This window comes from Microcebus murinus, chromosome 8, assembly GCF_040939455.1.
Source record: "Microcebus murinus isolate Inina chromosome 8, M.murinus_Inina_mat1.0, whole genome shotgun sequence".
In the NCBI taxonomy this organism is placed as follows: domain Eukaryota; kingdom Metazoa; phylum Chordata; class Mammalia; order Primates; family Cheirogaleidae; genus Microcebus; species Microcebus murinus.
The window spans coordinates 72801089-72818447 of record NC_134111.1 but is presented as its reverse complement, the minus strand read 5'-3'; the positions used below and the strand labels follow the sequence as shown (position 1 = coordinate 72818447).

Below are 17359 nucleotides of genomic sequence, written 5' to 3'. Positions count from 1 at the left end.
AGATTGAATGGAGTATCAGGAAAGTTGGCTGTAAGGTCAAATGCTAGAAATGTAAATGTTTTATGTAAAATGACATGGATTTTGTTTTTATGCTATATTTATATGATGTTTATAGTATATACATGCCCCAAATTATTAAGATTAAATATGTCTAAGGACTTGCTAAAGATTATATATTGAAGTGGGACAGTTAGGGAGAAATGTGTGGCAACAAAATGAAAATCTTGGCAACCAAAAAGATTTGGTAGTCTGAGCTTCAATGTGTTACCAGTTTTTTAAGAGAAGAAACTTCTCTTTGAACTCCTTTGTTTGATTTATACATATTATTAGCCCCAAATAGACACAATTTAATTATATACACAGTTTACAATTTTTATTTTTTTACCTTTTTATTTTTTTTTCAGATACTTGTCCCTGTATATAGAAACACACAGTTTATATTTCTAGAAAACTTGACCTTAAAGATATTTAGAATCCTTTGTCAGCCAATATCTGGTCTCAGTCATCATTATTTTTCAGTATCCAATAGAGGTACAGGTGCTTAGCAAGTCATAGAGTAATAGAACACAATGTAAATCCAGGGGTCTTGACTCCATGGTCCAGTGAGCTGGTTATAAAATGACAAGGAAACCTGTGAGAAAAAGGAAGTCCACCCACTGAAAGATGGGCTGTAAATATGAAATGCCGCAGATCAGGCATGAAGCTGTTATTGAGTTTTGAAGTAAATAATATACCCTCTTTTGATTTCAGAACATTAAATTAATAAAGTAGGAAGAGATGGCCCTGCTTGCCTCATAAAATAAACAGTCTTTCATTTCAGAATCACTGGCTTGAATTCATAGATTTAAAGATTATAATAATATTAATATCTCCCAGGATAGCAGTGTCTCAAAGTTATTAGATTGCTTGAGGGTGGCCCTTTAAGAAGCAGTCTCACTTTAGTTCCCCCTGCACATGTAAAGACTATCTATTGTTAATTAGTACCTTTTTAGGCAATATCAGCCCCCAAACATGGATTGGTTAGGTCCAAGGGCTAATATAAACTCACTCAGGGGAGATGTTGGCTTTATGCTCTGCGTAAAGAATAGGTTGATTCAGCAGCTGTCAGACATATGCAACTCTTCCCTCATTCCTAAATCTGCCTGAAATAGAAACTTGCATGTAAAAGACGACAGGAATATTCTTTTTCTCCCACCTTCCTAAAACTCATACCAAAGAATCAGAGGAAGCAAACACAATGGCATACTGTGTTATTTATTCCTTTTATCCCTGACCAATGTGCAAAGTTCTTAAAAATTAGTTACTTAGACTCATTATAGAAAATTCAGTTTTCTCCATTTTTACTAAAATAAGAACCATTCTCTAACAAGGAATGACTGACTCAATTTCACACAGATACAGGTTTCTATCCTCAATAAAGACTATCTTCTAGTGAATATATCTTAGTAGAAAACTGTACTTTTATTGAAAGTCTACTGTTGTATTATTTAGCTAGTCTTTTTTTTTTTTTTTTTTTTTTTTTTTGAGACAGAGTCTCGCTTTCTTGCCTAGGCTAGAGTGAGTGCCGTGGCGTCAGCCTAGCTCACAGCAACCTCAAACTCCTGGGCTCAAGCAATCCTCCTGCCTCAGCCTCCCGAGTAGCTGGGACTACAGGCACGAGCCACCATGCCCGGCTGATTTTTATATTATATATATTAGTTGGCCAATTAATTTCTTTCTGTTTTTTTATAGTAGAGACGGGGTCTCGCTCAGGCTGGTTTTGAACTCCTGACCTTGAGCAATCCGCCCGCCTCGGCCTCCCAGAGTGCTAGGATTACAGGCGTGAGCCACCGCGCCCGGCCTTAGCTAGTCTTTTCAAATCCTGGGTGATGTTTTATATTTAAAGTACAATTTTTATAAAAGAAATGCAAGGAAATGGTAGCTTTAGATTCAGTTCTTTATATATATTTTCACCATTGCTTATTTAAAACAAAAAAATATACAAGGAGTTTTCCTTTCATGGCCATTGATTGAAATGATGACCATTTGGCAGGTTAATTGCATGCTTGTTCAAATAAAGTGAATTAAGATTAAAGGCCAGAAATGCAGTGGAAAAAAATATAAAAATATATCTATTTGAAATCAATTTGAGATTATTTGATTGTTTTAATTCTTCCTACAAGTTTTGTGCCAATTGCCAATATAGACTACAGAATTTAATTTCAAACTTCTTTGACTACAGTACCCATAAGAAATGAGTATTTTTACGTAATGAGCTGGTGTACATTCACACATGTATGTGTGCATGTGTACACGTGTATGATTGTCTATCTCTAGCTCTATCTCATTTCTACCTCTCTTTATCTGTATATTTCTAAAACAAAGCCCTCATGAATGAAAAAAAAACTTTCATGAAACAATACTCATACCATATATAAAACACTCTGATATTTTCCAAGCTCGTTAATTCCAGTTCATTATAAAAAGTTAGTTATGATCTGCTAAATTAATTTTATGATACATTATAATTATGACCCATGTTTAAACAGTCATACACATTAAAGCTTATTTTAAATGATAGCAAAATTACTTGGAAAAGACAAGTTGTCTTACTTTTCTGAAATATAAATTTTTCTATTTCAGCATATTATAGGGGTACACATGTTTAGGTTACATATATTGCCTTTGCCCCACCCAAGTCAGAGCTTCAAGTGTGTCCATTCCCCAGATGATGTGCACCACACCCATTAGGTGTGACTATACCCATCCCCATATAAAATGAATATCTTAATTTAGTGCTATCTGGAATATTCATATGATCATTTTACTTTATATAATTTATTATATTTTCTTTATATTTTCCTCTATCCCATATAATTTTAATTATCTCACTTCCTAAAAGTTATTCTTTACATTTTCTTCCTTCTTTATAAGAAGACATTTAGCAAAATATTACCAGAGTGCCTTGAATATTTAAAGTTGCAAATTTAAAAAAAGAATTGTACTTTGATGTTTGTTATGTATTTATTCATTTAACAATTTATTATGTATTCAGAGACTATGCTAGGCATTATTATGATGGCTAACATCGATGGTACTTTTAGTAAGTGTTATGTACTACTGTAAGTTGTCTAGGGAACTCTTTAAGGGAGGTAGAATTATCTCAGTTTTATAGGTGAGGAAAATGTGCTATAGGGAGATTAATTGATCCTTGTTCAATTACAGCCCAATTTTGAATCCATTGAGTCTGACTTTAGAAGTATCACACATACCTACTTTATTCTCAGTCATTTCTGCTCTCAGAGTGGAAGATGAAAGACACAATCCCTTCTTCAAAGATGTCCAATGGGCAAACGGATTTTCCAACTGGTAATCCTTTTGTGGTATAATACGTACAGTGATGTGTCCCATGTGCTATGTGAGAACAAATGCTTTTGACCCTGGGGGTGATTCAAGTTAATACAGAAGTATTTCAGCAGGAAGGAATAATGTTTTATAACTGTTTCAGGACAGTCAACTCTGTGTTGTTAAAAGACTTGCTTTAGTTATATCTGTAGGCATCTGATACATTTAAAATATAAATATTCAATAAATGTATTTTTGGGGTTTGTTTTGTTTGGTTTCTGGAAAGTACTATTTTTTGCCAATGTTTTGACAAAGTAGCCAAAGCTAGTAAATTTTTTGGGCAGGTTGCCAACAGTTGTTTCACAGAACACTCATGAAAACTAGAAATACTAAGGCCCAGAACTTTGTGAATGAAATAGTCATGGTGCCAGGTACTTGAGGTGTGAGTAGAAACCATGTATGTGCCCAGAGCTGAGAAAACCACCGGTAAAAATGTTTCCAAAGGGAACCTGTTCAGTTCTGTTTGCTTTCACTTTTTAGTGTTAATGTGTTCAGAAAAATTTGACTTAGATTGTTCGTAGGCTCCTACTCCAGTACCTAAGACTTTCTGTAGATAGCAAGGAAGAAGGGATAATCACTGCATAGATAAGATAGGCAAAAAATAGTAAAGTTACCAGGAATCTGGTTTTGGCTAAGTTCCTCCATTGTACATATTCAAGTGTGCCTTGGTCAAGGGTATTGCAGTTATGAGAGCACAGACTGTTTGGGCTTCAAGAATGTTCTGTTGTACCCACTCACTTTGTGTTGCCTGCTTACTATATTCTGATGTGTCAGGTGGTACAAGTGAAGTTTTATTGTATGCACGAGAAAGAAAGCTGTCTGTGAGACAAGTGTTTCATTTAATAAATTGCAGATTTGAGGTACATAGAATATTTGTTCTAAAGTAGAGTTTGCATGACCCCAAATTTCAGTTTCAATTACCTTGTTTTCAATAGGCTGAATGAAAAGATCTTGAGTATAATGTGAGTCAGGCTTTCAATGTGTAGCCTGCCAGGGCCTGCTGTCTAGCTATTCAGCAAAGACAGGACTCCCACTTCCAGAAACTTAAAAAATATGTATTTATTGCCTTCTTGGAGCCCTGTATTCCTGTGTTACCAACTATTCACTAAATGCAAAATATACAGATCCTGCTTCCAAAGAGTTTATCATGGAAAGAAGGTTTTATAGTATACAGTGTAAAGGATAGTAAGTGTCATAAATGGGAGATAGAACTAGTGCCATCTTGGTGCAAAGGAGGGAGAAAGTATATCCAACTGCAGTGTATATACATATACACATATATATCTAGTGTTTTAGTGCTTTGCAGAATATATCTCTATAGTAACAGCGTTTGTCTGCAAACGTTACTTTTGTATATGCATTTATATTTGCAGAGAACATTAATTCCCTCTAGATGCTCAATTCTATCCACCCCATCCTACAAAAATGCCACATGCATAGGCTGTCTTTCCTAATAAAGAAATATTGTAATAAAAGAGAGGTTTTATTAAACTAATGCAATAACCACATTTTCTTTGAGGACTTAACACATCATTTTTAATAATAAAAATCAAATTGTCATTGTTGTGCCCTGTATACCTTTTATTCAAATCAGACTAAGTACTCTGGCTTCATGGCTAAGCAATGCTCAGGGGGTGGGGGATGGGGTGAGTATCTCTGGCATTACACAAATGAATTTCAGCAGTCAGATTTGCAGTGGGGCTGTAGATTGTGAATACGGGACCCAGGGAAACCCGTTCACATTCATGAGCAGAGGGGGAAAATGCCTCTCTGGAGCACCTAGAAGGAAAGGAGGTTGGAGATTAGGATAGAAATGGTTTTGTTAGGTGAGCTTTCTGGTTAGGGTGCCAATACTTTCTTCAGCAGGGCCACTGATTTCACTGCTCCCACTAACTTTGAATTCACCACTGAAATGTAAGCGTTTGCTTTGTGTGATCAGGCTAGGAATTTGGTATTACCTGGCTTTCTTAAGAAGAGACCAGTTTTTTGCTGTCCTGTCAGCTGGACACAGACCTTCCAGGATTGTGTGAAAATTAAGACTAACAAATAACCATGAGAAAGGGGTAGCGAAACATGAAGAATAAGGAGTACCTTTGGAGGGACATTTGACATTTCAAGGGAAGTATGTGACCTGCAGCTTATGTTCAGGAGCAGGGTGGAAGGTTGGTCTGCACGACTGCCAAGGCCCCTTCCACCGCTAACTCCTGTAATTTTATTTAATCTGGCCAGGCGTGGTGGCTCATGCCTGTAATCCTAGCACTCTGGGAGGCCGAGGCAGGCGGATTGCTCAATGTCAGGAGTTCAAAACCAGCCCGAGTAATAGTGAGACCCCATCTCTACTATAAATAGAAAGAAATTAATTGGCCAACTAATATATATATAGAAAAAATTAGCCGGGCATGGTGGTGCATGCTTGTAGTCCCAGCTACTTGGGAGGCTGAGCCAGCAGGATTGCTTGAGCCCAGGAGTTTGAGGTTGCTGTGAGCTAGGCTGACGCCACGGCACTCACTCTAGCCTGGGCAACAAAGCGAGACTCTGTCTCAAAAAAAAAAAAAAAAAAAAATTATTTAATCTGTAAAATGGGAGTATGTGGGATATTTCTAACCTTGCTCCTTGGTTATGACACCATGTGCTTAAAGCAATGTATAATTATAAGCTAAAATATACTTTTAGACTCACTATTGTGTAATAAATGTTCTGAATCATATGTCTTTAAAGAGATGTAACTTGATTTCTGAAGATGACTGTCATTAAATACCTTATATAATTCACCCATCTCAGAATTAATAATGAAAATATGTTATTAGGGGAGGGAGGTTATTTTCTTTAAAATATCTAGTCCAAATGTTTCTAAAGAAGTGCTCAGTGTTTTTTACTTTAAGCATAGCAATCAGAAGTACATATAAGCTGTTGGGAGTTTATATAACATTTTGAATATCTACTTGGTCAAATAGACCCCAACACTTTCATACTATTTGCTTTATATGATAAATGAGTAGTTTTTGGATTGCATTACTTCAAAGGTATATGTTAGAGTAAATAGGTGAACGCTGCAAGTTACCCTTTCTACCTCCCACTTCAACTGCTGCAAACAAAAACATAATTTACAGAAATGAAAACAGTCTCTAGCTAGTTGCATGCTTTTTCCAAAGGGAAGCACAGGGGTTTGGCTGGGCCAGTTTCCTCAGTACACACCTGGTGTATATCACTTTAAAAAATAAATTATGCCTCATTAAATTACAATTAAATGGAATCGTGATCATTTGTTTTTCTGGAAGGAAGATGTTTTGCATATTGAAAGCCTAATTTGTTGCAGGTGACAAAAACACTGAACAGATTATCTAATATCACTTCATTTTGGGGGGTAATGTTTGCTGGTTAGCTTGTGATACTCCAGTAGTTCAGAATTTTATTAATGTGGACTACATTATTTTCACTTCAAAACGTCTTTTACCACTTTATCAGGTTTTGTACTTTTTTTTTTTTAATTTTAAGGAAACAAACTTCTCTTGGTATTCTGAAGTAGGCATGCTCTTTCTATTTCTTCAAATGTTCTAATATTGTAATAACTGCTCAACCCCTCCCCTCCTCCTTTGCCTGGTCTCACCATTCTCTATATCCGTGTAGTATCTATCCTAACTATAATATATAAGTCCCAGCTAAATTAAGTCTCATCTCTTCCAAAAAGTTTTCCCTGAATCCTGATATTTGATAATATTTTCTCCCTCCTTTGAAGCAAGGCAGCACTAGTTCTGTCTCGCATTTTCCATGACACTTTGCATTTTTTACATTGTGCTACTATAAAAACTTCCTGCCATCATATAGTAAACTCCTTGGGAGCAGAATCTGTCTCTTATTAAGTTTTCATCCGTCTCTGAGCTTTGTATCAAGTTGTAAATAAGAAAAGAGTTAATGAACCGATCTGTTGTTTTGAGACTAGGTATGTTGAATTTGGGGGTTCCTTAGATAGTCAATGGGAAATATTGTGTTTAGGGTTCCCTAGATAATCTATTAGAGATATAGCCTAATCTTAGAGAGTTACCAACAGTCTGAGAGCCATGAAGAAAATGGATAGCTGTTAAAATCTAGTTGCTAATGACCTTAACTATTGCTGTCAGCCCTGGAGTAGTCTGAGGTCTCTGAGGAGCTTAGGCACAGTGTTTGGAAAACCTGACCCATCATATGTGTTCTTTTATTGCTCTCTTACAGAGTTAAAGGCCCTCAAAGGTAGTTTTTCACCTGTCCCAGACAAGGCATCAGGGCTAGTTCAAAAACTTGAAAGTAAATTTTATAGAGCCAACCATGATAATGTTTCCCAAACTTTTGATTATCAATATGTATCATGCACACTAACAGTTTGGTACAGACTATGTAAATTATCCAAGCAGTTTAGAAATCAGAAGCTCATCGACAGAAAGTGCAGATTTACAAACTGTAAGGTCATTTAATTTGTTACAAAGAATATTATTTTAAAATATTAGAAAATATAAGAACATCAATTTTTCATTTTAAAAATTAGCCCAAGTTCTTTATTTTATGTGTGGCAATAGCAAGCAAGCTATATTAGCAAATAAGCTAGATGGCATTATATTATCTCTCATTTTGCACTTTAAATTATTTTGCTTTTAATGAGTTTTCTACCAAACTTATATATTCTTTGCTGGTGCTGGAAGTTATATGAAGCTTGCAAAATCCTCCATTCATAGGCTAGGGAGAAGGCCAATTTGAGGTTCTCTTTGCCTACTCCTTTCTTTTCCCAGTGACTTGTAACCTAAGATTTATTTTGGAGGGTATCTCTCTACCTTGTGCAGATGTTCGTTCTCCTTTTCAGTCAACATGTTTCCTGGTCTTATAGAACCTCAGCTTAACACTGTGGAGGAAATTGTTATAATGTCTCCCTGGAGAAGGCTCTGTTGCCCACAACGAGGAAAATACTTAATGATCACTTTACTCAATACTTGCAATATGTTTTAATATGATTACTGATATGAAAGTTTAATAAGCTATATCCTGGTTAATTTATTAATTTCCCTCCATTTGCACATTCTCAATATTCATGACCTTTCTATTCATAAAAGTACATCTTTTTTTCGGTGCCCAGGTGCCAGGCCACATTTTCTGTACCTCAGGGTGCATAATGGGAATGTCCAAATGACACCTCCTGCCTGGCTGGTTGATAATTAAAATGCCAGATGACATAGTGGCAAGGGCTTTAGAAATATTTATGCGAGATAAATTATTAATTTACATTCTATTCAAGAAAGTTTCAATATGATAAACATTTACTTATCTTGATAATTAGATGGGGTGATTTGTGGTATATGTAAGTTATGCTGTAGATTTTCTTCTGACTCTTTTCTCCTCTGATGATTTTTTACTGGCTAAACTCACCTTACATTTATGAGCCTGCAGAACTTGAACTACATTTTTTTTTAAAAAAATCTCAGTTTAAATAATTAAAAGCACATAAATAACCCAAATGAAAACAGACTCAATAAAACAACTAAAACTTTTCTTGTGCCCACCCGTTTAACCATTTGTTATTGAAAATGTCTGAGGTGAAAGGAATACACTTTGGGACCAGGCTACACAGATGAGCGTTTAAGTAAACAATTTGGAACAGTGTTCTAATTCTCTGGGGGTAATACATGGAGGTGGTGCTGGCCACCTTGTTGGTTTGAGACTTTATTTTCAATTAGGCAAATGAAACAGACACAGCAGTATATCTACCAGCCTCTTAATATACAAATGTTGTGTCTCTTTCACTTCCAAAATGATGCAGAAGAGCATTCTTAAGGATGCTTTGTCTTCATTTTCCTTAGAGATGGATTAATTTCCCTGCAGGATTGTCCGACATGTAAAAATATAGGAGCTATATAGTTTCAAAGTAAGAAAAAAAGGTAAACCAAACAAGAAATAAAAATACTCTATAGTTTTGAATGACTGTTTTATTGATTAGGAATGAACAAACTTATAATTTTGAGCCATGGTACATTAGAGCAATAGTTTTTGTCATGTCACTATCTTGTATGCAAGATTGTTTTGCTGTAATGTACTCCACAACTTGGGAAGATAATTTCATGGAGGAAGAGTAAGTTTACAAATTTCGCTTTTAAATCTCTTGAGTATAATCATAACAGCTATCATAAAGAATACATCCATGTTGACTTTAAAACACCTTCAAATTTTAGTAATTTTAAGATTTATTAAAATATTTAAGTTATTTGTGGGGAAGGAGAAGAGGAAGAGGGGAAGGGAGGAGTGAGAGGGGAAGAACAATAATTTGTTGTTTATATGCCAAGTTCATCACTAGGGAAAGCTCAGAAAATATCAATCTTAGCATCTTACTGGCATTTGAAGTTGGTAGCGATTTTAAATCCACTGCTCTCTTGCCTTTCCTAGTATTAATTTGAATATTTTAATCTTAGAAACAATCCATTTCAGGTTGTTTAGTGCAAGTGGAAAGTAGGATAGCTTGAGGCAGAACTGACTTTTGATTTCAGAAAGAGAATCAATACCTAGATTGTATAACATTTTTTTGAGAGACAAGTATCTCACTTGTTGCTTCTAAAAGTGTGTCAATAAATCTAGATTTTCCTAGAATCATTTTACCTTCTCCTTTTCTTGGGCATAGATGTGCACGCACATGTGTGCGACATGCACACACACACACACACTATTCTCTAGCAGTCTTTATGTATGCATTTATTTAAAAAATTTTTTTCTCTTTTCTTTATTTCCATACTCTGCTCTGAAGGAATATGTATGCATATCTATCAAGTATTAATTAGGATTCTTCTAACTAAAATAACATGACATACAAGTTGCAGAACTATTAGATGACATAGTACTGGTAGCTTCCTTATAGTAAAATTGTCTTACATGATGCTTGAGTGGTGATTCCTTTCTGGGAGTGCTAGCTGTGTGATACACATTCCTATAAATGGTATTTGCTTCAATATATTAAAATGTATTATTTTATTTTAAAACATTGCCTACTTTACCCTAAAAATTTCTGGTCAACCAGAGATGGTATATTCCCCTTGCATCCAATGCCTTTTCATATTTAAGCCATATATTAGAAATCTGATAGTGTTTTCTTTGCATTAATTTTCATCTCAGTGGAAATGTCTTTGGCATCCATACCACTTTTCTACAGTTCATAGAAGTGACTTTTCATGATTTGGGGTCGCTCCATCTGTTCTAAGATACAGGATTAACATCTCAGCATTTCCTGAGGGATAATCCTAAATTCTGATCTTATACTGCCCTGAGAAGGGATATTAGCTAGAAATACAAAGTGATGCCACTGTGTGAAAATCCAACAAGTATGCAGAATGGAAATGGATCTCCATCTGCCTCCAGTGCTACAGTGTCCCATCTTAGATCTCCAGCTCTTTTCATGAGTCCATACTACTTTTCTCTAGACTTGGCAGCATTTTCCTTTTCTTTGTGAATTTTCTGTCATTAGAGTACATGAAAACACTAATTTTTCTGTTTAAAGCTTTCTTTAAAAGCTTATGGATGAGTCACACATTCAGAAAGTATCCGAGCCTATCACAACATCCTATGCACACTATTGTCATGGTGTGTTTGGCCTTTCATTGGATGTGACTACATTTTCTTTGCTTTAATGGTGAGATTAGAGCTTCCCCCAAGAGGGCATCTCATAAAAAGGTTTGGGTCCCCTCTGGTACATATGCAAAGATAACTGTAGTGTGTGTAGATTGGGAAGTAATCAGAGGGTTAACACAAATTATAGCCATTTGCTTTGTGTCTTCTTTTTTTTTTTTTTTTTTTTCCATAAGAAACATCTATATTGAAAACAGTGGCCGGTCACACGGAAATTCAGCCAAACCTTTTTTTTTAAATCGATGTAAATCTCCCATGCTGTTTAAATGTCGAAACTAAATTTACCAAACTTGGCAGATTTGTAAAGTTAAGCAGGACTGCCAAGTGTTCCCAGTTTCAAGCAGAGAGAGTTCTAACAGTTCCTGAAATACTTGTAGGAGGCACCTGGTGGTAATTGCAGCTTCACAATTCTTCCTGGGTGCCTACCTTGCTAGCTGGCATGTCTGTACACTGATGATTATTACAGTAATGATAACGTGTCAGAATAGAACGGTCCTAAAATAAGGGACAGCCCCCAGAAGACGCACATTCCCACAAAATCTTCATGCAGGAGAACCCTGAGGAATTAGCCTGAGGTTCTTGACATCACAGCCAGCTGGCTATACCAAGCAAATAAAGAGGGAGAGGGTAGAAGATGGGAACCACACACATATATCTGCAGATGCAACTTGACCTATTTTTTTTTTTCCATTTAATCAGGGATTGTTGTCTGAGATCCTGCGTAAGGAAGAAGACCCTCGGACAGCCTCTCAATCTCTTTTGGTAAACCTGAGGGCCATGCAGAATTTCCTCAATCTGCCAGAGGTGGAGCGGGATCGCATCTACCAGGACGAGAGGGAGCGGAGCATGAACCCCAATGTGAGCATGGTCTCCTCGGCCTCCAGCAGTCCCAGCTCCTCCCGAACCCCTCAGGTGAGAGACTTGCTCCGGTGACTTTCTCCTCTTTGCCTTGGAAACATCTTGCCTTCAACTCATACTGCATTTGTCCTCACAAACTAAGTGGCATAATTCAAGAATTTCTTAATCCATTGAACATGCTGGTCAAAGGACGTGACCCTCTGACCATATAGTAGTGCAATTCCCCTACTATTCCTCTCTTCTCATATCCATTTCTGTCCCTTTAGGGAAGTCCCTTCTTCCATACATGGCAGGTGAGGGATGGGCAGGCAAGAATAAGTGTAGGGGTAGGCTCTAGAATGTCTACAAACAGCTGCTCAGTTATCAAAGAAGGAGTTGGGGTTTTGTGTTGAAGCTGAGTTTGCATAGCAAGCACACTGTTCTTCCTGAAGTTGTATGTTTATTTGGATGGGATGGAGGGTGGCTGGGGGCAGGGGACAGAGAGTACTCTAAGCTCTGCTTTATGCAATCTGAAAAAAACAAAATAAGGGGAAACCTGTGTGTAGTAGAAGCATATGTGTACAGTGGCTAGATCAGAATGAGTGAGAGCTATATGTAGTAGAAGCATATATGTGCAGTGGCTAGATTAGAATGACTAAGAGATATCACTCTGATCCCTTAGAAAATGATAGTGGAAAGCTAGTCCTTAATTATTTTCCTTTCTAGGATGATCTCCCAACAGGATTTGGTGACTTCTATCCTTCTTCTCTACACACCTTAAAATTATTGTGTTCTCATGTTCTCCTGCAAATGTATACATCTAGTAATGCTATGTGCTTCCAAGCTCTGAGCTGAAGGTCAGGGTCTCAGGTCATTTCCAATTCAGATCTGAGCCTACTTCCTATTTCCCCTAAACTTTCACTACTCAATAGATTTATGATAAAGCTATCTCATTCACTGTTGCTAGGAGGGTTGCAAGTTCCATCTGAGTGGTAGTTCTCAAAACCAGTGTTTAACAGGAACACATTTATACAAATCTGAAAACAGGGTACTTCAAAACCAAAGGCTGTTTTACTTAGATATTGTAGATTTGGGTTTATAAGTTTGTTTTCTGATAAATTCCAAGGAACTGATTAAACATAGAAGCAGAATTTTATCCTAATAGGAATATTTGAGCTTTTCCAAGTACATCCATTTTTTTCACACATTTTAACTCTTTTTATATTTTTGCATTCTGCAATAAATTTTTAATTAAAGATCACTATCTATCATGCTCTGCCAAATTGTGTTACTTACACTTTAGTCTTTAGTGAATTATGAGTTTTAGTTACTGTTAAACCAAAAATAGGTCTCTTAACTGCTTACTTTGGATAAGTGTAGCCAAGCCTTTTTATTTTTAAAAAATTTGGGGGCATACAAATTGAGCAAGTTGGGCAAGTTGTTAATTTGCATTAATATTTACGTCTATTAAATTCACCAGTATTTTTGCCACTTTTGAAGCCCATTAAACCATTATAAGAGAGTCCAGCCATACTTTTTGGCCATTTAACGAAGCAGCTTTTCTCAGAAAGTCACTACTACTTGTTAGAAAATAACACAGGTCTGTGTGTTTTGTTTTCATGTCCTTTGTGTTATTTTTCTAACAAGATCATATCTTAGTCACCTTTTCAAAGACATTATAGCTTTCAGAGTCAGAGCAACTTATAAGGCCTTAGGGTCAGTATTTCTCTTATTTTGAACAGAATCTCATCTAGAAAATTTATAGGTAAAGGTGCCCTTTAAGGATAAGTATAAAAGGGAAATTGATAATTTATTTTCACAGTTTTGAGATTTTTGAAAATAAATATGAAATATTTAAACATGTTTTTTAAAATAGAGTCATGGCATTGCATTTTTAAATTATCTGGAATTGTCATCTTTTTTCTTGGGTAAAGATTGAGAAAAGGGAAGTTATTAAAGTTTTTTAAACCATTTCATGATTACCTACTTACCTTTTAGCTGGAGTCAGCAATTTACTGCACCCAGGCAGCCTACATAGATGCAGGGGGATTATTTTCCAGACTCATTGGCACTTTGGCATCAGTGGCTGAAAAACAAATTGAAGAAATTTCAAATTTGAAATTAAACTTCCAGAGTCTCTCTTTTATTTTATTTTATTTTATTTTATTTCCAGCATATTGTGGGGGTACAAATGTTAAGGTTATGTATATTGCCCTTCCTCCCCTCCCTCCTCGAGTCAGAGGTTCAAGCGTGTCCATCCCCCGGCTGGTGCGCATCACATTCATTATGTATGTATATGCCCCCCCCCACCTGCCCGACACCCGATAAATGTTATTCCTATATGTCCACTTAGGCATTGATCAGTTAATACCCATTTGCTGGTGAGTACATGTGGTGCTTGTTTTTCCATTCTTGGGATACTTCACTTAATAGAATTGGTTCCAGCTCTAGCCAGGAAAATACAAGAGATGCTATATCACGGTTGTTTCTTATAGCTGAATAGTACTCCATGGTATACATATACCACATTTTATTAATCCCTTCATGAATTGATGGGCACTTGGGTTGTTTCCACATCTTTGCAATTGTGAATTGTGCTGCTATAAACATTCGAGTGCAGTTGTCTTTTTCATAGAGTGACTTTTGTTTTTTTGGGTAGATGCCCATTAGTGGAATTGCTGGATCAAATGGTAGATTCACTTGTATCGCTTTAAGGTATCTCCATATTGCTTTCCACAGAGGCTGAACTAGTTTGCAGTCCCACCAGCAGTGTAGGAGTGTTCCTATCTCTCCAGAGTCTCATCTCATAATTCTTGAGTTGGCCAGTATTTCTTGGTGTGCTTAATGATAACAAAGCAATAATACCAGGATAAGAATGATGATTTGTTAAAGGCCTCACTATGTATCAGGTATAGTGAGCATTTCACATGAATTCAGCCATCACCATTTTTGTGGTATAATCTCCATTTTACAGTTGAGAAACTGAGGCTTAAATGGGCTTAATAACTTGTATTAAGTTAAAAATTATTTAACATGACTGAATGGTAGAGCTAGGATTTGAACTCCGGTTACCCTGATTTCAGAACCTGGGCTCTGAACTATGTACTGTAGTTCCTTCAGGGGTTTCAGTTTGGCCCTCAGGGTTCTAGAGAAGATTTGACCAGTCAGGTAAGATGAGGTAGTCATGGAGGCTAATAAAGAAAACTGATTTGGAAAAGGCAAAAATGATATGCTAAAACATTCACTTAACAGGGAAAGCACTGTGGGTTAACTAGAAACTTTGAGAAGGAAAAAGAGTTTCTTGAAAAGAATTACAGAGAATTGGATCATTATGGGAAGGTCCCAAGCTAGCAGAGAAGAGGATTCTTGTATAAACAGCACCCAGAGTAACTTGAAGATCTTGGAGATAGTGATGATGTGCAGTGGCCCTGAGTCCATGCTTTGGAGCCCAAAAGACTTGATTTCAGATCATGGATGCTTCACTTGCTGCTGCATGTTCTTCCAGCAGGTTAAGATGCTCTTTTATTTCAGTTTCTTCATTTGTAAAACAAAAACAATAATGTCTAATTCATTGGATTCTTAAAAGAATTTAAAAAGTTAAAATGGTTTTTAGAGTGTCTGACCCATAAAAAGTATCCTGTAAATTATACTTATTATTACTTTGCAGTAATTACAAAATAATAGGAGAGAGGGAAGTCAAGGGAGAATGGCAAAAGTCACTGAGCACTCTCAGGAAGCAAGGCCTTCATGGAAATTTAGGACCTTAAGTTCGGCCTTCGGACATCGTTGATCCCACAATGTCCGAATTGTGTCTTATACCTTTCTTCAGATCTGTGCGTTGTTGGATCCAGTGGAGAACAGCTTAGGAATCCACATGGGGAAATTTGTGATTTGGGGACAGCTTCTTTGGTTTGAGATTCTGGGGTGGATGGGTATGAAAAGAAAAAATCCAGTTTTAGCCAGCAGCGCCAAGGATGGGGCTGTCTTTTCCTGGAGCCCTGCTGGCAAGCAGTTGTAAGAAAGAGGCTCAGCCTCCTCCCATTAGACACCAACAGAGCATTTTAGGGTCCAAACCAAGCAAATGTTCTGACCATCTTTTGGATCAAATAGATTCAAACGTTTTAGGGTTATCCTAACCCCAAGAAGTACAGACACCTTCTATATTGTCCTTCATTTGTCTCTGAAGCTGATGGGAAATCATTCAATTAAAACGAGCACGGCAGAATACATAAAACCACAATATGAGTTTAAGAAAATGAAAACGGCACATCAAAGGCATTCTGAAGCCTAGTTTTATGAAATGAAATTTTGTTTCATTTCCACTGATTTCCTAGGTGAAATTAGGTGACTGTCTGGGTAGCATAATGATGATAATGATGGGAAACCATACATACTCAAATGACATACATACAGCTTTAATAAAGAATGAGAGAGACTCAGGGGAGTGCATTAAATTGAGTAATAATTTATTATTTAGAGACCTCTACCCATTTACTCATTTTTTCTGGAAGAATTGGTTTCTTCCTCCAAGGTGTGCCATTTTTAGAAAGGAAAAGGTAACTGTGTGTGTGTTCTGCATGTTTGTTTTGCAGTTAGATGATTGCTTATAGTTTGGTGTCCAGGGTAGCCATCCTACCTGTGAACCATCCAGGACACTGTGGGGGAATGGGGTCGACAGGATTCTGCATGTCCTATAGGAATGCACTGCAATTATTTCCAATCACAATTAACCTGATTAGAATAATGGACAGGAAGTGTCCCTCTGTAGCTAATGCAGTTTGGCATCAGCTGACTGAAATCCTTTGATAATTTCTGCACAGATGGCTGGGCTGAATGCAGCACTTTTTAAATTATTATTTTCATGGTCTCTTGGTAGGCCAAAACCTCGACACCGACAACAGACCTCCCTATTAAGGTGGACGGCGCCAACGTCAACATCACAGCTGCCATTTATGACGAGATCCAACAGGAGATGAAAAGGGCCAAGGTGTCTCAAGCCCTGTTTGCCAAAGTGGCTGCAAATAAAAGTCAGGTGAGTGGTTTTTAAAAGAGCAAAATCAAGGGCTGGAATTAGACCCTTCTCCTCCTCCCACCAATAAAATTACATCTGTTCCTACAATAATAATAACAATAATATTCCCCAGGGAACCTGTCATGTTCTGCCTTTTGCTCTATAGTTTGCTTTTATTCCCACTGGAGTTCAAAATAGAGACTAAGCCAAAACCCCAGCTTTTTTTTTTTCTAAAGATTTTTTTTCAAAAAAAGAATCAGCCTTGAATGATTTTTCTTCTTATTCTAAGCACTGCTATATACCTTTTGTTTGTCTTTCTGTTTTATTGGGGTCTTTTTGTTTTGGTATCTGAACAAAACTTAGAAAGTACATTACGGCACCTTTCTGAGACCATGTTTTATCCAGGTCTCATCACCTCTGCTATTCCCCACAGGGGAATGGCTGACTTGGTTATAATAACCACTTTTCCCCAGCCCCAGAGACACCTTTCAATAT

At 36.8% G+C, this 17359-nt stretch overlaps 1 protein-coding gene across 2 annotated transcripts in view; it reads left to right on the top strand.

The window, feature by feature from the left end:
* Window positions 1-17359, top strand: part of SATB2 (SATB homeobox 2) — a 182293-nt gene that overhangs the window by 113855 nt on the left and 51079 nt on the right. For both annotated transcript variants that reach the window (XM_012739102.2, XM_012739101.3), the window contains 2 exons: window positions 11716-11928; window positions 16730-16885. In XM_012739102.2, coding sequence (XP_012594556.1) covers window positions 11716-11928; window positions 16730-16885 — 369 coding nt within the window. The remainder of the gene's footprint in view (window positions 1-11715; window positions 11929-16729; window positions 16886-17359) is intronic.